Raw genomic sequence first — 24,562 nt, forward strand, 5'->3', positions numbered from 1 at the left:
TATAAATTTAATACATATATCTGGTTTACACTCTACCTCTACTTATAAAGCATGGTAAAACATGACTTTGATATAGCGCCATCTTAAGCCGCTATCACAAATAACCTTCAAATTTAAATGTCATTTTTGAGGTTAGATTTAAGGGAATTCAAATTTCGAAATAGTAGTTAGATAAATAATTACGACAGTCGCAATTAATATAACGATGTGATTTTATTAATTAACATACACAGTTTGATATACGACTTTATGTGAAATATTAATTTTCATAAATTAAAATCCTCATAAAACATGTTTACAAGAATGAAATAAGTACAACAAGTGACTTTAATTGTACCTCTATGCTTTGGAAAAATTCTTTTTGGTTAATCTTTTTATATTAACAATGAATCCCGAGATTGATACACGAAAAATTCAATATGCATTGTTAGATGATGTTCTTTCAAAAGTGAGTTATTCTATAAAAATAAAATATGTTAATATATTATAATTGTTTATAATCCTGTTGTTTTTATTTGTTTAAGGGGATCGAAAAGAATGAAGAACAGTGCAAAATATGGAGAGCTTATAAAACCGGTCATGAAAAGGTTGCTGAAGCGCTACAGACTTTTCAGAAAGATTTATATGTAAACTGTATGGTACCAATTGGAAAAAGGGCACTAATGAAGGGAAGATTAATTCATACTAATGAAGTTCTTGCTTTTCTGGGTGATGGATATTTTGCAAAGTATAGTGCTGCAGGAGCAATAGCTCTTTGTCAAAGAAGAATACAAAGTATAATAAAATGTTTAAAAGCATCAAATAAGAAGAAAATATAATCAATGTTATGTACAGTAATGATAAATCTTTCTCATTAGATGCAGAAGAAATGTTAAAGAAACTAAGCACAGAAAGAGATTTATATGAAACTAGGATGATGGTTACAGAAAATGATTTCTTTGAAGATTGTGCTGGCACAGAAATCGTAGAGCATTGGAATGAAGAACAGATTGATGAATGGAGAAGTAATTATTTTTTTATGATTGTCTTCTTAGTGATCTTTTTGCAAGTAATCAAGCAGTTTACATTTTTGTCTACAGAGAAGCATAGGGAAAGAGAAAAAGAGTATCACCAGAAATTAACCAAACTTAGGCAAGACAATATAAAGAAGATTGAAACAGAAGAAGACCTCTTTAATAGACTAGATCAACTTGAAATTGAAGAAGAATTAGCTGATGAACTTAATAGGTATATTTTAATAGTATCTGGATTTATTAATTTTCTATATAAATCTTAAAATATTTTTAAGACAACTGAAACATTGGTTTATAGATTGGAAGATGAAGTGCATGAACTTTTTGGTGAGGAACTAAAAGAAGGGGAATGTTATTATGAATCAGAAAGTTCTTCTGAAAGTGAAGAAAATGATTCTAAAAAGGAAGATGAAGATATTGTAGATTCTGAGAAAAAACAGCCAGAGGAAAATGTAAAAAGTAATAGAATAACAAAATCAGTTTCATTTGCAGTATCAGAAGATAATCAAAAGAAAGAAAAAGATGAAAACTTAAAAAAATCAGAAGAAACAAATAATGAAGATGTAGAAGAAGGTTCAGTGGAAGATATTCTTCGAATAGAATTTAGTCATTCTTCAAATAATCCGACTATAAAATCGGATGGAGAATCGATACAGTCACCAGCAGATATATATAAGATGCTTTCAAAACCTAAATCTATTTTAAAAAGATCACCAAACGATATCCCTGTACAGGCTCCTCCTCCCGATTATAGTACAGAAGAGGAGGAAGAAGAAGAATCTAATAAACCTTCAGCATATGAATCAGTAAGGATTAATCTTGTATATCTTTTCACTCTATCTGCTTTTTATATGTACTACAAAAATATTTTTGTTACCATCAGGTGGTAAAAGATATTCAAGAAAGGAACACAACAGCGCCTGTAAACGATGTTTCGAAAACACAGGAGCATGCTCGGCCGATTAGTAAATTCAAAAGAGATCGTCAAAAAAAATAATAGTAAATAGTTAGAAATAAATAAACATTTTGATGCCATTTTTGTAAACAAATAAAAATTGTATAATAAAAAATTTATTGATCATTTTTTGTAAAGAGGAAATAGATATATCACACCATGTGAAGAAATAAAAGTATTTCAGTTACATAAGGTTTGTTTGACCACTCCTTGATAAACAACAGTTGAGGGAGTAATTTTCACTTGCAGTAATAGAATATGGCTGTAATTATAGGTTAAGAGAGGAAACAATTGGCTCTGTACCCGATCGGTCAATAAGATGCTAACATATTCAGCTCTGTTGTTATTCTGTCGACTAGGAAACAATTATGACGTCGAGTTTAAATTGCTTACACTTCAATACATCACACTTGTCACTGCACTGATGCACTGTCTAAATGTTGATATTCAATCAAGATTAATCACAGGTTGCAGCGGAATTGATATTGACATTATATTGTTTCTTTTCGCACTTCTCGTTAAGAAACCTCGTGCGTAAACTTCCTGAATATTATTAACGAAATCATGAATAAAATGCAGAGCATTTCTTGCACCTGTTAGTGTTAGTACTTTCTTCCTTTAATTACATATCTTTTCTTGAAGGTACAATTGCCCTTCACATAACTAATGTTTGAAAGTAGAATAGTAATTTTGTCATGAATTATCCATCTAAGATCCATCAATCTAAACATCTGCAGTGTATTAATACTAGTTCCCAGAGACCCATCAACCCAATTCAGTTTAATTGTGCATAATAATGATCCAAAATGATGCTGTATTAATCTCACGCCAAAAACCATATCCTTGATTTGCTTTCAATCATGATTGCTGATTGAACAGTCTGTTAAAGATGATGAAATAATAACGAAATTTTTACATGCCTATCTTCCACATCATGACGTTTCACAACAAAACTAAACCTGATATACAAAATTGTCTGAGGTGGCTTGCATAATATGAATCGGGATGAATTTGGAGCATCCTTTAAATACGTCATGACCTTGTCGATCATGTTGGCGCACGTGTGAAGGGAAGATTATTGTTATGATAATCCTTTCAATTACATATCATGAAGAAATTGTACCAAGATCTAAACATTGTTTGATTTTCTCCTCTTTGCATCTTATGCTGATTTTAGAACCGATGAAGAAGTATTAGGTACAGCTTCCCAGTTTACCTGTAATCCAGAAGAAAATTATTACTATAAATACATTTGCAGAGGAGTGTTATTATTATGTTTAAAAGTATTCTTTCATTATCTCAACCATATCTAATTAATATTATAATGAACACAGATGCTGAGAAAGTATCAATTAGTATACTTAGGCTAAGAATACCGTTCCATTTGTTCCTGCATTTTTTACTAAAGTGATAAGATAAAAGTTCACCAGTTACACAACGAATTTTTGGCTGAACAATAAGAAGCAAATTACCGAAAACCGTCGGCATCATTGTTAATCGTCCTGCGGGGAGCATGTGCTTATCGTAACGCAATGGTTTCCGTTCACGTAACGGCGAACAATCAGGGAAAGGTTACGAAAGGAATCGAAAGTGAGAATTCGCACACTAAATAAACAATAAAGCCCCTCTTGATTAGGTTTCATTTTAACTCATTGATCCAGAAGATTAGATCGACCGTTCTGATAGTGGCCATTGTCCTAAACCAGATCAACAATTATTAATCTCGTTGCACCTTCTAACTAGGTACAAGTCCTAGGACACTAATTGTAAGAACTGTTCTCAGTCATTATAATGGCTGACCAATTAATTGATTACAGCTTCTCAGTTTTTTTACAACACTGAAGAAAATCGTCAGTCCTATTCTAATTCTTCTTTAAAGAGTCTTTAATAAAAAATAATGATAATGTCTTCGAGATACCTAAACAGCATTCAATCCATCATTTATCTTCTGAATGAAACTCGACGACTCTGTGTGTACGCATAATAAATTAAGGTGGTAAGGATGAGACGAATTGTGAAACGAGATTATTTGTAATAATGTAACAACGTGGTCGGTTGTGTAGAATGACCAAGACGAAAAGCAATTTTAACGCCATTCAAATGTACTTTCTAAATCGGTCTGGGTGCCAATCTCGTTGGATTCAGTATTCATTTGTGTTATACATTGTGCTCAGCTCGTGCCATTTCTTGTCACGCGTCTTGCGTGTTACAATCCAACAAACTTGTCGAGATGAAGATCCTTGATGCGTTGCGGTCTGACGCCGACAAAACGAATGTATCTTCCAGTTTGATTATGTAACTTCAATTGTGTTTTAGGATGTGGTTCAGTATATGCTCATAAACCTTAACGGATTGGCATCGTTTCAAGATTATAATCTTACACTTTTCTATGAGCGTGATATGATCAAGATCATGTGGAGTTTAGCTTCACTCGTTTGACCTTAGAACTTTGTGAGTCCATAAAAATTCATAAACACCTTTCCATGTATTTGAAGAAACAGGTGATATAATCCAGTGGACTCAAATAGAATACATCAAGTTCGCATCAACCTAGACCTAGCTTGAACTTTTTCCCAATATGCACCGTATTCCATTTGTGAGTTTCATTCTCACCTGTACAATGCCTTCAATTTACCAAACATGGATTATCCATACAATTAAACCTCTAATTACATATTCAGTTCGTCCAATCCAAGAAGACAGACGGAATGGAAGATTGACCAACGTTACGACATCCACCAATGAATCAAGAGATGGACAATGGTCCACCGTCTTAATTAAGGCTCCGATTGGCTAATTAAGAAGCTCGAGTAGTAAGAGCTGGTTGCCTCTTCAGTTAGATTCGCCAGCAGGCTGTCCCACGCGGTGAAGTAATCAGCTTTCTCCGCTCTAGAAGACGCGTTCCTCTCATGCACGCGCCGCCCCAAAATCGCACATGCCTCCGGCAGAACAATGGGAAATAAAGCGCGGGCTTTCCACACGTCTCGCGTTCCTATGTGAACTGGAGTATACCGAGTAACCCCCAGTTTTACACGCGGATCCACACGGATCCTCCTCCAAGCTGGATCCGTAGCCGACAGGAAATGAATCTTTGTAGGCGTACACGGGCTCTCTATATAAGCCAGCTAGGCAGCAAAACGTCACCATAATTCAACATTACACACGGTGCTCCGGTTTCTAAGTCTTCTTAAGTATGAATAGAGTGGTGCGACAGGTAATCAGGATAAGTGTTGATCTGCATTGGTGCTGGCGCTGCTATAATTCATCTGCTACGTGATTTTTTGTTGACTTGTGAGCAGTGATTTGGGGTGACCTGTTGGTGGAACAGTCTTAAATCAGTACGGTTGCTGTCAAGGTTTGGTTGAATGTTTGTCCAGAAAAGATGTTATGTTTAATACTAATTGTGGGTTGGATGTCCTCCAATTGTATGTTTAGTGCTTTAGTTTGTAGCCATCAGCTGGTACAGTGTGAATTAAATTGTCATCAAATGCATATCTTCTTCATATGACACACATCCACTGTACCGGATGAGTTAAGATTATCTTGAGATATCTGTTTCCATTAATAAAGATTGACATAATAAATCAATATTTCTGGGCCATTATTCAAACCACAGATTGGTACATTGCATGTGAAACTAATATTACCTGATGTGAGAAATTATACTTATATATTGTAAGTTATAAAATGCTTTTTATTAGTTTAAATCTGAAATTCCTGAGCACTGATGATTCCTTTCACATAACTGTGTACATATAAACTTTTTATTCATTTCTCAGAATCTGAAAATAGTAAAAGTTTCATTATACACTTTTTGATGGCATAAAAATTTATTTTGACTGTATTTGATGTAAATTATACCTGTTATACTTTTAAAAGTCTTCCAAATTGTTCATTTATAACTACCCTAGTATTTATAAAATATAAATTTCTAATGTATCTTTACAATTTTCAAAATTATAAAATCTCAAATTCTTCAATAAGTGAGATGCGTATGTTTCAATTTGCAAGCGCAGTTAGACATTGCATAGTTCATTTTGTAGGTACACAGTAGGTTGTTGCATTTTATTATGTAAGTACACTTGGTCCCGTGTAATCATCTCCGTTAATGCGGCTCAGACACGTATGCTTTACACGGGAATATAAATAATAACATAAACATTTCGCAAGCCACTACGTGAAACTATTCTAACATCGTTTTAAGTGACATCATGCACGCTTCCAAGTAACTCGTTACGAAAATCTTCACATCTTCAGGGCATCTTTCTTCAGAGATTTTTATAGCGTTCTTTTTCTTAAAGCACACAATATAGAACACAATGAATGAAGATATAAAAATTCAAATATAGGATACTTTAATAATAAATATTTCTTCTATGAGACAAGAATGATTTATGTCTCAAAGATGTAGGTTGATTTTCTTAACAATTAATATTGAACAACTGCATTCATGATCTACATACATCACAGATAATCAACTCTCATAATTAACCACTGGAAGAGACTTGTCTCTCATGCCATAACATACACAATAGCACCCTTCATTGCATAAATTATTATCAATCTTGATTTCTTAATTTCAAATGTGCTTTTCTTTCATCTCAGTATCTCTGCTTTCTAGCACTCTGAATTATTCTCTGTCACAATATAATTAAAATCAGCAGCAACAGATTCTCACCATTTACCCTGTTCCCTTTAAAACCATAAATCTTGCAACAGTTTTGAACAAAATCTTCCCAACAGGAAATTACTCAACGATTACTTGAATCATCAGATTCCTTCTTCTGTTCTGAAAAACAAGAAACAAGTTAAATATGATTGAAGAAATCTTTTATATCCTGACTGATCAATCGGAAAGGAATTTAATTCATTTTTCTTCTCCACAAGAAGCTTCAATTCCACTTTCAAACAATTATGAACATCAATCGAGTTACTGGCTATTGAGATTATGCTAACAGATAATATTGATTAACACAGATTAACATTTGTGTTAAGAGATTCAAGTAGCTTTGACAGACTCATATTATAATTATCAGCTAATTTGCGGAAGCATAGCTCTTTTATTACGAAGCTTTTTGTATGGATAATTTATGAACGAAAGTTTTGTGCTCGATTCCACAGAACGGCAGATAATAGTATAAAAGCAAACGTGAATCTTGTCAACGACACATGAGCATTAAATAAAGATGTGCCATTTGTCCGTCAAAAGGCCGCTAACGAGTTTCCTTAACGAGGACTGGGTTACCGTCAGCCGGAACAGTCTAATCCTTTCTTTCCTTTTTCCCCTGGTCGCAATCGTGCCCGATCTCCAGCTGATTTTGAACGTCGACGATGACGCAACGCTTGACGCTTTCTCACGACAGAAATCAGGAGGAAAACACCGGCTCACGGCTCTAATTTCTCGCCTACGCAACGCAAGCCGCTCGATCATCTCGCGCTTTCGTGCTATGCTCTTGTAGTGCTCTTGGGAATCCATCTGATTTTAAATTAACAGTCTGATACCGTTGCACACATCAGCTAGGGAACATCAGATTGAGACATGGAGTCACACTAACATTATTCTTATAAATGACCTGAAACAATATGTGACATCAATTTTGTTTAAATTAATATTGTTAAATTAGAACCTGAAGTATATATATAATTTACAGTTATCGCTCGCTTTAATGGTGAGCATAGGAATCGTACAATGTGATCCTCCATTAAACAATCAGTACGGAGTACCAGGAAATTATGCTGGCAGCAATAACAACAATAACAACAATAACAACAACAACCACCACAACCATGGTTCCTCGGGTACAAATGACTTTGGCAATCACCATTATGACAACGGAAATGACAACGATTACGTCGATCAGGTAAATGATCTGAAATTTGTATGTATGATATTATAGAGGTTAAAATCATTTATGAAGTTTCTGGACCTGCGGTGTTAAATATAATTAAATATTTATTACTTGCCATTTCAGATTGCTTCTTTTGTGCATTTAACGATCACGATTGCTTAAACTTAATTGCCGTTTCTTAGACCGTTTCAGTGCTATGAACAATTCCCTGTTGCAATAGAATTACGGATGCGTTCTCTCGTAACGATGGATCTTCACTTCTGGAAAACTCAGTTTGGAAATGAGTCTCAAACGGCATTGACAAAAGCCCTATATCCTTGGATCCTCATATCTCTAAATGTAGAAAAAAAGAAGAAATTTAGAAGAGGCACAACATATATTTATTATAAACTATTTGAAGCATAATAATAATTGCCATATTTGCAAAGCTAGGGCTTTGTAGGCAATGGAGCAAATAAATTGCAGAATGTTGAACGATTGATATATCACAGATAATCAAAATGGAAAAGCAATAGATCTTAATACCAAATCGCCTGAAGAACATACCCATTGATCAATTCTACTCGTATTTCCGCCACAATATTTCATAGTAGAACCAAGGGTTGCAGTAGATGAATAGATCTGGGTTAACGCTGATTGTACAAGTAACATTGAACTTTGTCGAGCGAGGCATGACCGATCTCGTTACGTAAATCTAGAATGTATAGATCAAGCATCGACTTCCTTTCTTCTCTTCCCTTTTAAGTCAATGCCTTCTCTTCATTTCCATTTCCTTTTAATTAACAAAATTTTTAAAATGAAGGAATTGTTCTCTCAAAGATTCATTATCCAAGGTGTTGAAGACGTAAATTTTTTTTAGTAATTATATGTTTGAAAATCTGAAAGAGGGCTATTTGGAGTCCACGAATTAACTGCTTGTTTTATACTGCTATTAAGTAAATTTATGTACTTCATAACTACCCTAAGCTGTTGCGACAGGTAACAATAACCACTCCTTTAATGCTGCAACCACGATGAAATTACATTAACGCGCTCACCTACAATGTTGCAAAGATGATGGGAAGTGGGAATGAAGTTTCATGGCATCTTCCCGTTCTCCCAGATCTAATTAGTTCATCTGAAAATATTTACTTACATTAGTAATATTCAAGTTCCTAATTAGAATATAAATGTATCTCCACAATCATGTATATTAGTCAGGACAATAAGCACATTATTTACAAGACCTCATTTCAAACGTTCTGAATTTGAAGTATTTCAAGTACAAGGTGTGTCAAGTTTGAAGCGTTCCAAATATAATACATTCTACATTTAAATCGTTTCAAGTTTGATCAAGCTAAACACATAAATACAGAAGCGTTGAAAACAATGCGCTTAATGACCAACTATTAGATACGGTTTCCGTAACCTCTAACCTGTCCGTGACACGGATCTGAGAACCAGAAACCGCGTGGGCACCGGAATCTCGGATCCATCATCGAAATGCTACACATTCATCGCGTCAGTCTGTGGCGTAAACGCGTTTATTACGCAACAATATTAATAGGGTGAACCAACGACCGCAGGCATCATCCACGGCAAATCGTTATTGCCGATTAGCTAATCGTTCTGAGAGAATCTAAACGGTCTGGTTATGTGCATTCGCGCGGTTCTAGCCTGCGGGTCGAGCGACCTAGCTCGAGCCAGATTAAATCGCAGTCCGCATCTGCTCCACTTCTTTGTAGAAGAAAGTTGAATCTCATAACGCCATCTCTTCATTTCTTTTCCCTTCCTCATGAGTTCTAATATGAGGGTAGTGATTCAACATACTTTGTGCAGATTCTGAAATATAATAACAGTCATTAAATCTTTCTATAATTTAATTATTGATGCTGTAATCATGTGTACCTATGTTGCAGCCGATGTCCTATGAATTTGGTTACGCAGTGAAAGACCAGGCAACCGGGAATGATTTCGGTAGACGCGAGACTAGCGATGGTGAAACCGTGCGAGGAGAATACAGAGTCCAACTACCTGATGGTAGGACACAAATAGTGACTTACACTGCAGACTGGAGGACGGGTTTCCACGCAGATGTCAGATATGAGGGAACAGCGACCTATCCTGATCAGTACAACACACAAAACAATGGTTACAACAACAATAACAACAACAATAATAACAACAATAATAATAATAATGCTTACAATAACAACAATCAAGCTGGTAGTCAGAATTTTGGATACCCGGGTACAAATAATAATAATAATGCTCCTACTGTGTATAATGGAGGTAATTGAGAATTTTTATCATTTATCATTTTTATCATTTCAAATAACTTTAGTAGGCAGGTGTTCATTAAATTAAAAACTACATATTAGATTATAGACTTAGAAATTTGATCCTATGATTATGAGTTGTAAATAATTATGCAATATCTATACTATGCATTTCATCTAACAAATGTATTGTTTAAGGAAATAATGGAGGATACAACTATCAACCACCCTCTAGTAACTACAACAATGGAAACAATTATCAGTACCCATTCGGTTCCAACTCTCTGGACAACAGTTTTAACAGTCTTGGTGGTCGCAATAATTACAACACACGAGTTCCATCGACGACGTATGGTCCAGCTTTTAAGTGACCTAGTATAATTCCAATTAGCATAGAATAAGAAACGTCCTATAAGATTAGCTCTTTTGTAATAAAACAGTTGTTTAATTTCTACTGGCGTCTTGTAATTTCCCCAATCGTTTGCTATGAGCGAGTCCTGTTAAAAGAAAATAATTTCATATTGCAATAAAATTTGATAGAATTAAAATCGTTTTTACTTTGATTCAAGATAACAGATAGAGAAAGATGTGATCAATGCAGGAAATATAAATGCCTTCAGGTGTATCCCAGAGGTTCCTTCATTACATAAATAATAATACTTCATCGTGACAAGCTGTATAATTATGGATTTTCCCATAGCCGGTGAAATCGATCATTAATGGAGCGCGTATCGGGTTGATGCATCAAGTAGGAAGAATGAAACTCTATTTAAAAAACGCTACGTACTCGGTGAACAAAAATAACAAATACTTGAACCTGTCGCAACATGTAAAATAATCGTAATGGACGCTGTTATATTATGACACCAGGAAGCCCAGTTTCGTGCTCGAGGAGACACTTTCTCTGATACTGTAATATCTAAATTACTGACGAAGCTTCGACAGCCATAACCGTTCTGAAGTACACTTGACGTTTAGAGTTCTGAAAAAGATGTTTTTATTAAATCTTACTTGAAATTCGTGAGAATATTGTATAATTGCTATGCTGTATTAATTACTTCACTTTGTAAAAAAGGAGAGAAAGTATTATCCATGAAAATTGGGTACCTCTAAATTAATTAGGTAAAAGTTGTAGCAACTGTTATTTCAAGGGTGATTAATTAATCGTTTTACATTGTGTGAATAGGTTATGTACATTATACTGATACATAACAAGACTTCTTTTTAATTAGTACCGTTAATGGATATAAGGATCTGGGAATGCAGAGATCTGGGGATAAGAGAGGGGAGCATCTGGGGATACAAGGTTTTGAGAATACAAGGATGTGGAGATATAGGCATTTGGGGATTTGGGAATACAGGAATATAGGATACAAAGGTTTACACTATCTGACTGTCTAGTAATCTAAGGATTTAGAGATATGAGGATGTAGTCATTTAGATAGCAATTGTGTAATGTGAACATACCATGTATGAAGATCTAAACGTTTTAAATATATTCAAGATAACTAATCCTTGTGAATAGACAATAGGGACGCTTTAATCAAGTCTTCCACATACACCATATTTGTCTTTAACAGCAAATGGTCTAACAGCTACTTAGCTGTCATAGAATGGTACAGTGAAGGGATGACCAAGTAGTAAGGACAGATCCCATTCCTTTTGTCTTCTTTGTCAACAGGGAATGCCTAAATGAAAGCAAAGGTGAAGGTGAGTGGATCAGTGAAGAAAAATCTCTTTGTTGAAACGCGTACCGGTCGAACTTACGAAAACAACCTGACGTAATCAATATGATGCGTCTACCTAGTGGTCTAAGATTACCCGACATGAAGGATGAGTTGCCGGTTTAATCGATGCTACAACAGTTTTGAAAGTGCTTTCTGCGAGCCCTGCCATGCCGCTCCATTTATAGCTAATTTCCTTGACTTCGTTTAAACTGATGGAGAACGGTCAGTCGAGAAGGATCCGCTAGACGTGTTACGTACATCCCTCTGTTTCTGCTATAAGTCCAGGATGAAGATGGTAGATTGATGACAGAGCGGTCCTGTAGGATTGCAGGTCCATCTGTAAGAAACACAATAGTTATTACATGTTAAATGGAATGGGTAAACGTTCAGATACATTTAGATTTATGGAAGGTAAATGATAAAGTATCCTTAGGGGGTAGTCTTAATAGAGCATTACACAAGTTTGATACACTATGAAAGTCTTACCAATTGTAATGACTTTGATTGAAATTTTAAGTTAAGTAACTACACCATTAGTTACAGAGTATCTTCCTAGTTTAATAATCTATTGAAACTTCTTCTTCAAACATCCATCACAGTTTTACTTTTGATTAATTTCATGGCCTGATAATATAAATATTTTTGAATGCTTCTTATTCAGATTTCCTAACAGAATCTTCATATTCCAATATAAGAATTTAGAAGTAAATGTGTCTATTTAAACACGCTTTATTGCGAGGGTGAGCACGGATGGGATAAAGTTGCGAAAAAGGTTTCGTAGAACGATGGTGTAATCGGTAATGCGTTCGAACGTACATATGTACACGTTGCATAGTGGTTCGACATGAAAGACGTTAGTCGTTGCAGAGGAACGCGGATAATGACGAGAATAAGTTGGTAATGCTCTGAATTTGTGGCGAAAAATCCTTATGAAATGTTCATCTCTGAGAACTTCAAATTTTTCAACACCTTACATTGTCCTTTCCAGGCTTCTCCGTTTCAAATTCTTGAGAAGTTTTGTACCTTTACATTCCTTCTGAAGATAGGATATGTCATTCCATTTGCATACAAGTATTGTTCCACACTTTTCTGAAATGATGATTCTTTATTTTTAACTTAAACAGCCGTGCCTTATTGATCTAAACTACTATTTTGCAAGATGATTGCTATTGTAAATTATATTTTATTGCATCAGTCTGCGTCAACATACCAGTTTCCAATCTGTAATATCCTGAAATACTTCTCATTTATATTGCTCACCTACTGGGCAATCTATTCTACCGTTATCCACTTAGAACTCCCAGTGCAAGCATCTTTATCCTTGACGTTAGTATTGGAGGGTGTAAAATCTTAAGCCAACGCTCTTCAACCAAAACTCAGGCAACCCTTTATGTCCTAAAAAGTTACATCAGAATTTAACCATCAGGGAGCAATGTCGATCAAAATATCCCCTCCAAGAGATCACAGGAGAGACGAAGAAGAGGTGAACGTGTAGGTACGTGTGCAGAAGACAGAGCACGTCTTCCGCATCGCAACGATTACGCAATCGCCGTTTATCCCGATTACGGTGTATACGGCGCATCAAAAACGTTCACTCATGATCCCGTGGCCAGGAGAGAATCTGCCTGGGCGTTCTGCTGTACGGCACGAGCTCCCATACAATAATTTTGCTCGGTACACGGTGTCAGCTGCAATTAGCGTTAATTATGTCGGGATTAATTAAGCGTCTCCCTCCACAAGGTATCGGGTTCTCTCGAAAATAACGCAACCATCTCGATTACAAAATTCAGATTAAGAAACGAATTAGTGATTGTAAATACGCCATAGGCGAACGATTATAATAAATTACTCGGCATACTGCCTCTCTAAATAAATCATTAATTCAACATTTTGGTCTTGGCTTTCTTTACATAATTTCAGAGAATTTTAGAGTCGTAGTAAATTCCTCTAGATCTCTATATTTCTGGATCACTATGTTCCACAATTCAGTTGTCTTCTTCATTGTTGAAGAAATTCTGAATCCTTTCAGATCTACTCCTAGAGAAAAAGAATATAATTAAATTAATTTTCCTGTCATAAGTGTAAAATCTATTTAAAATGGCATGATGAAATTTACCTTCAAAGTTTGCTACCCCATCTTGACTAATAACCTGGTAGCACCCATGCTTCACCCAAAGAATTCGACGCATCTTTGATTGAAATTTTGATCAAATGACGGCCAGTGTGTCGAGAAAGGAAGATTAATGATTTACAAGGGGTTGCAGGGAAAGTGATTCCTGAGATGCAGCGGCAATGAGGCAGCGTGTTGTAAGAATCGCCTACGTTTGGCGATTTAAGTAACTCCTAGCATTTCTGAACGAGCAGTACGTTTTACGAAACGAATATAATGGTAGAGTCGGATGACGATCATATCATTTGGCTCATACGATTATTTGCCATAGTGTTCAGCCGTATTTAAGCATTGCAGGTTATCTCATTCAATGATTGTCCGCTAAAGTTTCGAACATAACCTTTTGTTTTGTCAAAGAAATCTTTCAAAGATAAATAATCAAATGATACACCTGTTTCTATGTTCATAGGCATGTTCATAATTCATGATCCTAATTATCTTCAAGCTCGAAGACAGCATCAAACGATGGAAGAAATATTTGAATCAAACCATAAAGAAGTTGACTAAAGATGAGTCAAGATGTTCGCACAAGCGAACAGTACCGTGGGCATCAGTCAACTTTCTGAATAGGAGCACTCCAGATATTTCTCCGAGCTATCTTCTAGCTCTACCTGGTTAGCAATCAATCTTGGCACCTTGAAAAAAATTCGACTCACTCATTTTCGAAACTAGGCAGTGAGCTAGTTAATAAACTCTTTATTAAATGAACGGTTACCTCATTGAAAATAGAACAGTATCTCCTTTTTTATTTAATAGCCAAGATTATATCAATGACCGCAATAATTGCTACCATCAGCAGCTATACTGTGCTCGTTTGCTTAACCTGACTATCATTCAAATCAATTATCACGGTCGTTACACCTGGATCATAACTTTTATGGATCATTCGAGATCTTATGGGGCGTACCTTTCTATCTGAAATATTATTATACTTCTTTATAAGGTTAATGGCATTTTATAATGTGTTTTTTTATCTGGTAGAAGTGCGGTTACCTTTTTCATGCTCTTCTCTTTCCATCCTCTACAACCATAAATTATAATAATTGTAATTGTAATAATTTTCCAGTAATTATCTTTCACCCAAGACACGTAACTTCACCAGTTAGCGTGTTCATCTCGTGAACGCTTCGGGTTAGAATATTAACTTTAAAGACATGATCGGTGACAAATTTAGTTTCTCTTCTTCAGCAACTGCGGAACTTGATTACACGCTTCTGTACAGCATGTGGTTGATTGATCTGGCAAAATAGTTACTTGGCAAATTAGTAACTTCAACATGATAAATAACAACTTTCGAACTTTGAAACTTTAGAACAGTGGCTCTCTTGATTCTTGTAATTTTTAAAACTTTGAAAGTATACCTGTGGATCCTTTTCATTTTATTAAATAACCTAATCACTATAGTCACTGAAGGTACTTTTTGAAGGCAACTTTAAACACTGAAACAAAGTTACGTTGGTTAAAATCAACGAAATTTCACAAAGAACTCGATCGTAGATATTACCACGGATTGCAAGTTCCCGGCTGAATTTAAGGCAATAAAGATTATAGCGTGTATACGGGTAAAGCACGATTGAATGGATATCGAGGCGAAAAACAGTCTGTTGGATCTTTAATTGAATCATTAGTTGCAACAATGGGGCACGAAAGGAACGCCTCGTGCAGGAAGAAGAAGATGAAGAAAAGATGCAATTAAGAAAACATTCAACTACGCGTACACTACATTAGGTGAATTCTAAAGTTATGGAAGCTCAGTGACAGACTAATCCATCGCATAAAAGAATTTTCACTCGACTAATAACGATGGGCCAACGTGTGATCAAAGAAATCATTATTTGTCGTGAGCGTGCAATTACATGCGCCATTCTGTTGGAAAATCCGCTTAACTGGTTGATGACAATTTTCTGGGTGAATACGGTGCTTTTGTTGGAAGAGTACTTTTCATCTTGTTACTTCAGCAATCAATCGTCAGAGAAGCCTTCCTGCTGACACATTTCTTGAGATCCTAAAATAGCATTCAATAAACAAATCTGAATATACAATTTGAAAAATACATAACTAGTATGATATAATTCTGTACGTGTACCATTTATTCTTGTTGAACTTTGCTCTTTTTATATGCTTAAGTAATTTTGTTCTACACAAGCATCTCTTTGGAAGATCCTTGGTCCAAGAAAGTGGCAGCTTCTATTGCCAAATACTGAAACAGGGTCACACTCCATTTAGGTGAAAGTGTAGGGTGAACGTTTATGGATGAACCTTGATGCTTCCAGTGACCCTGCAAGTGATTATAAAATCAGAAATAAGAAGAAATGACGAAGAACATTAGTCACTATATTGACTCATTGCCAACTCTGATTAATTTTTTCTCTATCCATAAGTTTTAATTCAAGTGTATGTATAAACGTTTTACATACATACTAAAACGTTTTCCTGCTTGTTCAATCGCTGGCGTGCCTATTTCTTCATTTACCTTTCATTCGTATTACAAGTTAGTAATTCGTTCAGCAGATTCAAGCAGTGGTTAAGACTGAAATCTTTTGCGTCAAGAATTTTTCAGATAGGATGCATCGATAATGTTGACATAAAGATTCAGCAGAATGGACAGTGCAATACAGTCCAATGGCTGCATGCATTTCAATAATAAACAATTATTTTTCATTACATGTTCGCTTGTAGCTTTGACCTCGCTTAGACTTTTATCTTATCTTCATTTATGCAATGAAATTTCCTTCTTGAAGAGTTATCTGAAGAATTTGAGATTAGAAACCAGGCAAAAATTATGCGGAAGTCTTCTAGAAATTTCTTGCTAAGCAAACAGAACCTGCAGAAGAAAAAAAGAATTAATGTTGATAGTACATTTCATGATAGTATAGTAGATTCTAGTATACTTGTTTATAGTGTAATAGCCTCTTACAAGGTTGTACATCTTCAACATATAGAATTTTAGTAATATAGTAGTCTTCATCTTCAGCATATAGAATTTTAGTAATACAGTAGTCTGATGATGGCTTAGTATTATGCTAGTACAGTGGTAAAACTGAAAAGCCTTCACAAAATAGTTGCAACATCCACAGAAAGTGGATGAGGTTCCTGAAGGATTCACAAAGGGTCCTCCGACCTCCCGTGATGGCTCTCTCTTTTCTTGGGACAACCCAATCTATCGAGCAGTCACGTGCGTGGATCCAATTAAAATTTAAAGCTATTTCAGTCATCATCAACGGGATATCTCTTCCCATGATGCATCACCGAGAGTGAAGGGAAGATGCGCTCCTCTCCACCTCCCACACCCACAGACGGTCATTCTAATACGTACCGGTTAATACATGGATATGCAGCGCTAAGGATAAACTGTAACAAAGGGTCCGGATGGTATATAAACTCGTCCGTGGATCATCTTCTCAGTTCGCTTCGCGTCTTCGCTCATAACAGCAATATGAATTACCATCAGGTAGGCTATCTTCCCGAGTATGATTACTGATCGACGCTCTGCTAACGCGACAATAGCGATGGTGGTTGCGTCGAGATCTGCGATAAATTCTATCAGTCATTTTTCACCCTCTTGTGGAGGGTCTTCTTTCATTTCTTCTTTTCGACTCAGTGTTCTTTTAAACATTTTCTGACTTTTCTTCTTGCATTTCATATAGGGTCCTTTGTGAAGCTTCAGGTAGTTCATACATGGATTCTTGAGTTACACATTTGCAAAATTTAACTTCTTAAAAAAAGAATAAAAGATACAGTCTAACAAAATTAGCTAGTAAAACTGATAAAAAAAATTTTCTCCTACATTTGATGTTTAAAGAATTATACACGAGTAAAAATCTTCCATGAAGATACTTTGAGAATCAAGTAATCTTCCCTGATTACAACGAAACGTTAATTTCGCCATGTGTAAATCATTGGCACACGATACTTCTGGCTTTCTATTAAATTCAGCATCACTATTTTCCACGACTCTTTTTGTCGATGATACTAATGACGTTCAATGACGAAATCGAGCAATCGTTTCATCTTGCGTGCATGTCGTTATTAATTCTATTCTTGCGAAGAAATAGTCTCCACCTGAAGAATTGCGTTATTAATATCTTTTCACTGACATAATTAATCAATAACCATTTTCTGATATTTCATACAAACTTTGAGTTAGAACTTCTTGTATGCATCTCATAGTTCTTGTAGTTTAATATCAAAAGTTCTTCAGTTTGACTACAAACATTTATCTTAAAAAGTTTGTCCATTCAGCTATCTCATTTACTTCTTTGATAAACATTCAAAAATGTAAACAACTAATCTGATAAACAATCATGTTTCAGTTAATGAAAGCGCTATTGGTGCTATCGTGTCTCGCTAGCAATGCACTTGCTGGAGTGCTGCCGGGTGGCAGCGCCGGTGGAAGTGGTTACCAATACAATAGACCAGGCGGCGGTGGTTTCGGTGGTCCTGGAGGATTTCCAGGAGATTTAGGTGGTGGAGGAGGTTTTAGAGGAAGGCCCAACGCGTTGTACGGTGCACCGGGAGGCGGTGGTGACGCTGGATTCGGCGGTGGACGTCCCTCTTCTACTTACGGAGCTCCTGGACAATTTGGAGGTGGTGGTGGTGGAGGTGGTTATGGTGGTTATGGTGGAGACAATGGAAGAGTAAGTATGATGAACTGAGGATTGAACTTGCATTCAGATTTGTCTCTTGTTAGTATTCCAGATTCTGAAATATGTTATATTCCTTATAATTAAAGTAGTGATATGTGCTTTAAAAAAAAGTAGATATAACTTAATAAGTATACTAAACTGTTTTCTTCAATATCCACTATAAAATATAGGAGTTTGCTAGGTGTAAAGTAATGAAATCTCTCTACTGCCCCTTCTTGCTGTTTTAGTGTTGACAATCTTATCACCATGATAGATACCATAAGATTTAAATAATATTTTAATTCTTTAGCCTCAACCATACAATTTCCAATATGAAGTATATGATCCTCCAAGTGGCAATGATTATTCTCAACGTGAGAGTAGTGATGGCAACGTAGTTCAAGGAGAATACAGAGTGTTGTTACCTGATTCGAGGACACAAATTGTAAAATACATGGCTGATGATCAAAATGGATACACTGCTGATGTTCAATATGAGGGACAGGCCCAATTTTCTCGAGGAGGAGCTGGAGCTTATGGTGGAGGAGCTGGTGGTTATCAAGGAGGTGCAGGAGGATACCAAGGTGGCTATCAAGGTGGTAAGTATGATTTCAATATTATATAAGTATATGATGATAGTAAATAAGTAAAACTTTATGTATCTGAACAATTTTCTGATAATACCTTGCATATAGAAATTTCTTCCATTCTTTTCAACTCAATAACTTCATATATTTAACCTCAAGTTACAATTTAGTTAAAATTTATTAATATATGAATTATTTATTGCAATATCTGCTGCAATTATATACAATAATATATTAAATGCCATACAACTGTAATTAAATGAATAAAAGATAAATTAGTTGATGAACTTAGCCTGTACTTTGCATCAGGTTATGAAGTGCTGTTCAAAATACATACAAAAAAATTAGTGGCCTGTGAGCTGCATAAAAAGATTCAGCATTTAAGAAATACATGGAGTAATGAAACACGAATAATCATTTCTTCCTTACTGCTTAAAATTAATTGCATTTCAGTGAAGAAGAAATTCGTTCTTCGTTCTTCATGTTACCAAACATAAATGAATGTCAGCGCCATCTATTATCAGTATTATAAACAGAAATGCACTTCTGCATACCATCTGATGGTATTACAGTTTTGAGTAAAACCATGATTTGGTCACAGACGTCACTAGAGTTCATTTTACAGGCACATGTTTAATTTTGTAATATTCTTTTGTAAACTATGATACGTTTATTTTACAGCAGGAAGAGGTGGTTACAGCGGTGGCGGAGACGCTGCAAGCAATCAATATCTACCTCCACGTAACAATTATCGGAAATAATCGGCTACATCACGCATCGTCATCAAAACCTGACATATCTCCTTAAAATGTTGGGCGACAACCGTCACGGACCTCCCTCGTTTTTACAGCTCTTTTTTTACCTTTTACCACTCAAATAACACTTACACCATTCAGTCACATGCACATTTATGTATAATCACTCACTGGTATTTAACGATATATATATATACTGATTAAGATAATTTAATAATTTTTGTACGTGCATTTATAAATACGCGTAATTATTATATATATATACGTTAATTTTGTACATGGTAATTTCGTTTTATTGTAAAACACATACGCTTGTACTTTCTTCTAAGCGATCGTCGAACTTTTTATATACATATTTGTATACGTATTTATACAAGCTTTATTATAATACATGAATTAAATATATTCTTTCTATTTAATTTACGCATTTTTAACTTATTTTAACCCTCATCTATGAACAAATATTTAAAGTGTATATTGCAACATTATAAAATTGCAATTTAAATTTCATCTTATTTAAAAATTAGATCAATGATGTTTGATCTATCCGTATTAACATATATTGTTGGACATTTTTTCTCCTCTAATATTACAGTTAGGAATTTATGTATGGCAAATATGTAATATTACAAGGTGTGTTGTAAAATAAAATTACAAATCACCTAATGAATGAAACATATTAAAACCTGTATTGAACAATTTTGTTTGAATTCTATTATATGGGCCGCGATCTGCGTAACTGCAATGCAGATACGACCCGTGTCGAACTCGGAGCAAGCTCCATAGTTCGACTGTTATCAAAAAGTCATTTAATATTCTGACTCCCCTATGGGGAGTGTATCAGATATTAAGCTGATAAGAACAGATACTACACTTTGATCTTAGCTAAAATAGCCGAGAAGCGATACTGCATCATCCATCTTCTGATACTATATAGGTTTCTATGTGACGACGTACCAGCGAGAAGAAGTTGAAGCTGCAGGCCACCTAGCGGTCATTCCTGCAAATAGTCAATTCAAATATGCCATGAATTAATTTTCTTGAACTTATCTCTCTGTTTACAACTCTAATAAGAATATATATAAATTTGTTATACTATAAATTATAGTTTTATGAAATTGACAATAGATATCATTATTGATTTTATTGCAGCTATCTCTACTGTAACGGTCAAAGGATATGTTCCAAATAGGAACTGTTTTTACAATGAAGGGATATCTTGCAAACAAAGAATGTGTGATAGTATTATTACATATGTTTAGATTAACAAATTGACTTGTGACATTGGCAAATTGAATTGAACTGTGTAATTTGTTACTACTTCTTTCAGTCAACGATGGAAAGATGCATCCCATGCTTATTGTTTTACATTGTGTCTTAATTTAAATTAATTTTTTATTATGAAGGTCTCAAACGACCAATTGTTAATATTGCAAATATTAGAGAATGAGAAAGGACTCTTAGAAAAATTAGATCAATAATTTTAGAAATACTTGAAGCGCCATCTTCAATAGATTATGGAACTCGAATATCGTTCACACCTAACATCTGATGATGCGTATACATACAGTATAATAAGATAAAGAAGGTAACTGAAAGATCAGTTTCTACTAGTTCACATCCTGATCATTAGATGGCAGCATCTAATTCAATTACCGCCAATTCTCTTCAGAAGAAAATTGAGTCGAATGCAAGATAAATAAATAATTGTAAATAAAAACCGTCAATGTCATCATTTAGATATATCTCAGTAAAAGGGAAACCTGACTGTCTTTCCTTTCCTCTAGGTATTATACTGTTCTGTTCCAGTAACTCTACGAGCAGTTGAAAAATACGCCATCTGAATATCTAGATGAAGGTAGAAAAAGGAGGAACTGGATTTTGTACTCGTTTCACTTTAGAGGTGACAGGAAGATCTGTTCCCGATCCCCATGGAGAGGTGTACAAAAGGAACGGCGTTGCCGGTACACTGTTTCTACATCCGACGTAGCGTGTGAAACTGCAAAGCAAAAGGGACCGATGCAACAAGAGCCTGGGAGTGCCTTTTTAATGTCACGGAAGGAGTTACCTTTAAGTATCGTCGATGTCGAATCACATGATTCGTTAGATTGGGGAGAGTCCCAATAGGCTCGATGATGGCCATTGTCTTATTACAAGATTTCTTCTTTTTTATCTTCATCATTGCAACTCTGTCAGCGATTCATGCCACGAAGTTTCACATATTTTGATATGTGGCTCCTTAGATAGATGCTACTTTTTCAACTGATCCCTACTATTAATTAATCGTGTTACGTTACCGCTGGTATTATTAATTAGCATGTGTCTTAATTAATCACGCCAGTAAATCTCGTTGCTAACGACACACGACATTCCTCTTCCGCCGTTTGAAATACAGTGAGAATCCAATAGCGGCTGCTTCGACTCAATTTCGCATAATTAAATGGTTATACGGTCTGTTGAGGTTTTTGTTAAGCTCACGCGGCTAATTGGCTGGAAACGCACTGATGATCATCTTCAGACCACCGAGAAACAAACATATTAATGAAATAGATACGCTTGGAAAATGGTGAGCATCTGAGGAGGAATGAGTGTAGTCACCCTTGGTATATATATTTCAATGCAATGTTAACACATAGGGTGGAGCATTTACATATAAGTTTATACAAATGTATAAATGCAACGTTTAAATTCACTCTTGTCACAGGCTGTCCTACATGTGGAGCTTCCCTAAGGACGGAACCTTCTTAGATATAAAACACCCCTAAGCTCCTCAAGGTGCATAGACCAAGGCAAAGACTCTCATTAACATTAGCTGATGACTACACTCATTTATGGTATACAAATAACGTCTAATATTGCACAAGTGTATCTAAGAGCATCATTACCCTTAGCATACAATGTCTAAATGAACGACGAAACAAAAGTACAAAAAAGTACGAGATTCGAATCGACCGTAGAAGTTTGCATGCACGCGAACGTCTTCGATTCTTAGATTCATTAAAGGAGATTAATCCTGACACTTGGATCGAAGGGGATAAAACTGCGATCCTGTTCTCTAACCTTCCTCTTCGATGACCTTAGCCAGCCGCTCATCATTCCACGGCACAGTAAGTAGTGTGCTCGAGCGATTTGCATATAAGAGTATCGAAGCGAGCGCGAGGTCGAATCACGTACAGCAACATGTGCTTCGACAGACCGAGGTCTTGCTTCGCCGCCAATACACGATCCGGCTAATACACGTATCTCGTTCGCCGTGGTGCACTGTAAATTTTATTCCCATCGTACAAAGATCAAATTAGCCTCGGCTACTCTGCACACGTATATATGTATACCTACATTCCACGTCCTCTCGCGAATCGTTTGTTAGTTAATGTTTCATTGACCTGGACTGCTGCTCCTTCGACAGGCCTTTTCAAACGATGCCTTCGATGCTCCTCCGCGCACATCCTTGAAGCCTTCGAAGATTCTGAAACAAAGACACCGATCAATTCTATTTTCTTATAAACTTTACTGTTTGCTTGTATTCCTTTAACTTTAACCCTTGAGTCGAGAAAGCAATAAATTTAATTTTAGATCCGTTTCCTACATTTTATGTTCGCATACAAAAATGTCTTTTGTAATCTACATATGCAAAGCAGATGTTAACATGGGAATTCCGCCGAAAATTAGCTTGTTCCGAAGGATTGTATTTACGACGAGCGAAAGAGAAAGCAAAGGAGGGGTTGAAAGGTAAAAACGATACAGGTCACGGTTCACAGCCATCGAAATCCCGTTTCGTAACGATTGTTGTTCGGCATTGTGTTCCTTGACGCGAGATCGGATGATAACAATTTTAACGCGCGAAAGGCAATCAGATTTCAGCGAGACCATTTCTGTACAGCGAAGATACGAGGCACGTACTTACTTACACTCACACGAGCGACGTGGCATCGTTAGAACACCGTTGTCTTAGCCAATTTGTTCACGAAACAGAAATCGTATGAAGGATCTTGGAATCCGTTGAATCGCTTCGTCGAATAATGAGCATACAAGGTGTCCTGGGAAGACAGTACACCGTGAAAATTAAATTCTCTACCAAAAATAAAATCGAATAGTCTTTTACTATTTTTCGATCAGACGCTTCGTTTTCGAGATATAAGCGATTAAAAAGTAGGGTACACGACTTCCGGGACGTCTAAGGCACCAGTGACGTATACACAGCGCACCGGAAGTTGAAGATTCGATTCCTCAATTGTATGTATCTCGAAAACGACGCGTCAGATTGAAAAGCTGTAAAGAACATTTTAATAGAAATATATATCCCTAGAGACCTATATTTCTAGATACATCCTGCTATATTTGTAATTCCTCCCATATTTCTACATCACTGTACTGCTTAGATCCTTACACTTTTACATCCTCATATGTCTGGATTCTTCAACCTCTACATTTCAGTATCTACAGGTCCTTGTATCTCCAGTTTGTAACAATAAAGGATGTCTGATATTTACATAGTTATAGACGATACTCGAAGGTGGCGTAGTTTTCGTAATCCTCCGTGCTGCGTGAGACGTATCGGTTAAAAGGATCTATCATGGCGAACGCGAGGGCAGAAGCCTGAAAACGAAATGGCATCATTTACAG

General features: G+C 35.8%; 4 protein-coding genes, 1 long non-coding RNA gene and 1 other non-coding gene across 7 annotated transcripts in view; 3 read left to right on the plus strand and 3 right to left on the minus strand.

Moving 5' to 3' along the window:
• Positions 1 to 52: 52 nt before the first annotated feature.
• Positions 53 to 2,094, plus strand: uri (unconventional prefoldin RPB5 interactor). The gene is made up of 6 exons (XM_003702453.3): positions 53 to 448; positions 525 to 774; positions 858 to 1,004; positions 1,080 to 1,227; positions 1,312 to 1,819; positions 1,897 to 2,094. Exons 1-6 carry the CDS (start codon positions 386 to 388, stop codon positions 2,008 to 2,010), a joined length of 1,230 nt encoding a protein of 409 aa, XP_003702501.1. The 5' UTR covers positions 53 to 385; the 3' UTR covers positions 2,011 to 2,094.
• Positions 2,067 to 16,334, minus strand: LOC143266075 (uncharacterized). The gene is made up of 17 exons (XR_013041134.1): positions 16,059 to 16,334; positions 14,966 to 15,977; positions 14,688 to 14,887; positions 13,919 to 14,607; positions 13,013 to 13,839; positions 12,289 to 12,891; positions 11,843 to 12,139; positions 11,543 to 11,763; positions 9,705 to 11,057; positions 9,233 to 9,638; positions 8,778 to 8,934; positions 8,364 to 8,706; positions 7,933 to 8,150; positions 7,618 to 7,838; positions 5,830 to 7,541; positions 3,441 to 5,750; positions 2,067 to 3,184 (listed from the first exon to the last, which is right to left on the minus strand). It is a non-coding gene; the product is annotated as an uncharacterized LOC143266075 (long non-coding RNA).
• LOC100877055 (uncharacterized) lies at positions 5,059 to 10,529 on the plus strand. Its single transcript, XM_012283547.2, has 4 exons — positions 5,059 to 5,182; positions 7,620 to 7,829; positions 9,716 to 10,088; positions 10,274 to 10,529. Exons 1-4 carry the CDS (start codon positions 5,162 to 5,164, stop codon positions 10,444 to 10,446), a joined length of 777 nt encoding a protein of 258 aa, XP_012138937.2. The 5' UTR covers positions 5,059 to 5,161; the 3' UTR covers positions 10,447 to 10,529.
• Positions 16,335 to 17,222: 888 nt separating the features above from the next.
• Positions 17,223 to 20,358, plus strand: LOC100881531 (uncharacterized). The gene is made up of 4 exons (XM_003702496.3): positions 17,223 to 17,423; positions 18,286 to 18,609; positions 18,908 to 19,196; positions 19,866 to 20,358. Exons 1-4 carry the CDS (start codon positions 17,238 to 17,240, stop codon positions 19,943 to 19,945), a joined length of 879 nt encoding a protein of 292 aa, XP_003702544.1. The 5' UTR covers positions 17,223 to 17,237; the 3' UTR covers positions 19,946 to 20,358.
• Positions 20,359 to 20,653: 295 nt separating this feature from the next.
• Positions 20,654 to 20,845, minus strand: LOC105662275 (U2 spliceosomal RNA). Its single transcript, XR_001095766.2, has one exon. It is a non-coding gene; the product is annotated as a U2 spliceosomal RNA (small nuclear RNA).
• Positions 20,655 to 24,562, minus strand: part of LOC100877507 (uncharacterized) — a 28,585-nt gene continuing 24,677 nt past the window's right edge. Inside the window, exons 18-23 of one of the 2 annotated variants that reach the window (XM_076541631.1) lie at positions 24,250 to 24,535; positions 23,844 to 23,976; positions 23,276 to 23,405; positions 23,000 to 23,200; positions 22,008 to 22,451; positions 20,655 to 20,939 (exon numbers count right to left, since the gene is read on the minus strand). The gene's annotated coding sequence lies outside the window, so the exon portion shown is untranslated. Of the gene's footprint in view, positions 20,940 to 21,702; positions 22,452 to 22,999; positions 23,201 to 23,275; positions 23,406 to 23,843; positions 23,977 to 24,249; positions 24,536 to 24,562 lie in introns of both variants that reach the window. The other variant, XM_003702458.3, reaches the window with a different exon arrangement.

Source organism: Megachile rotundata, chromosome 16, assembly GCF_050947335.1.
Source record: "Megachile rotundata isolate GNS110a chromosome 16, iyMegRotu1, whole genome shotgun sequence".
NCBI lineage: Eukaryota > Metazoa > Arthropoda > Insecta > Hymenoptera > Megachilidae > Megachile > Megachile rotundata.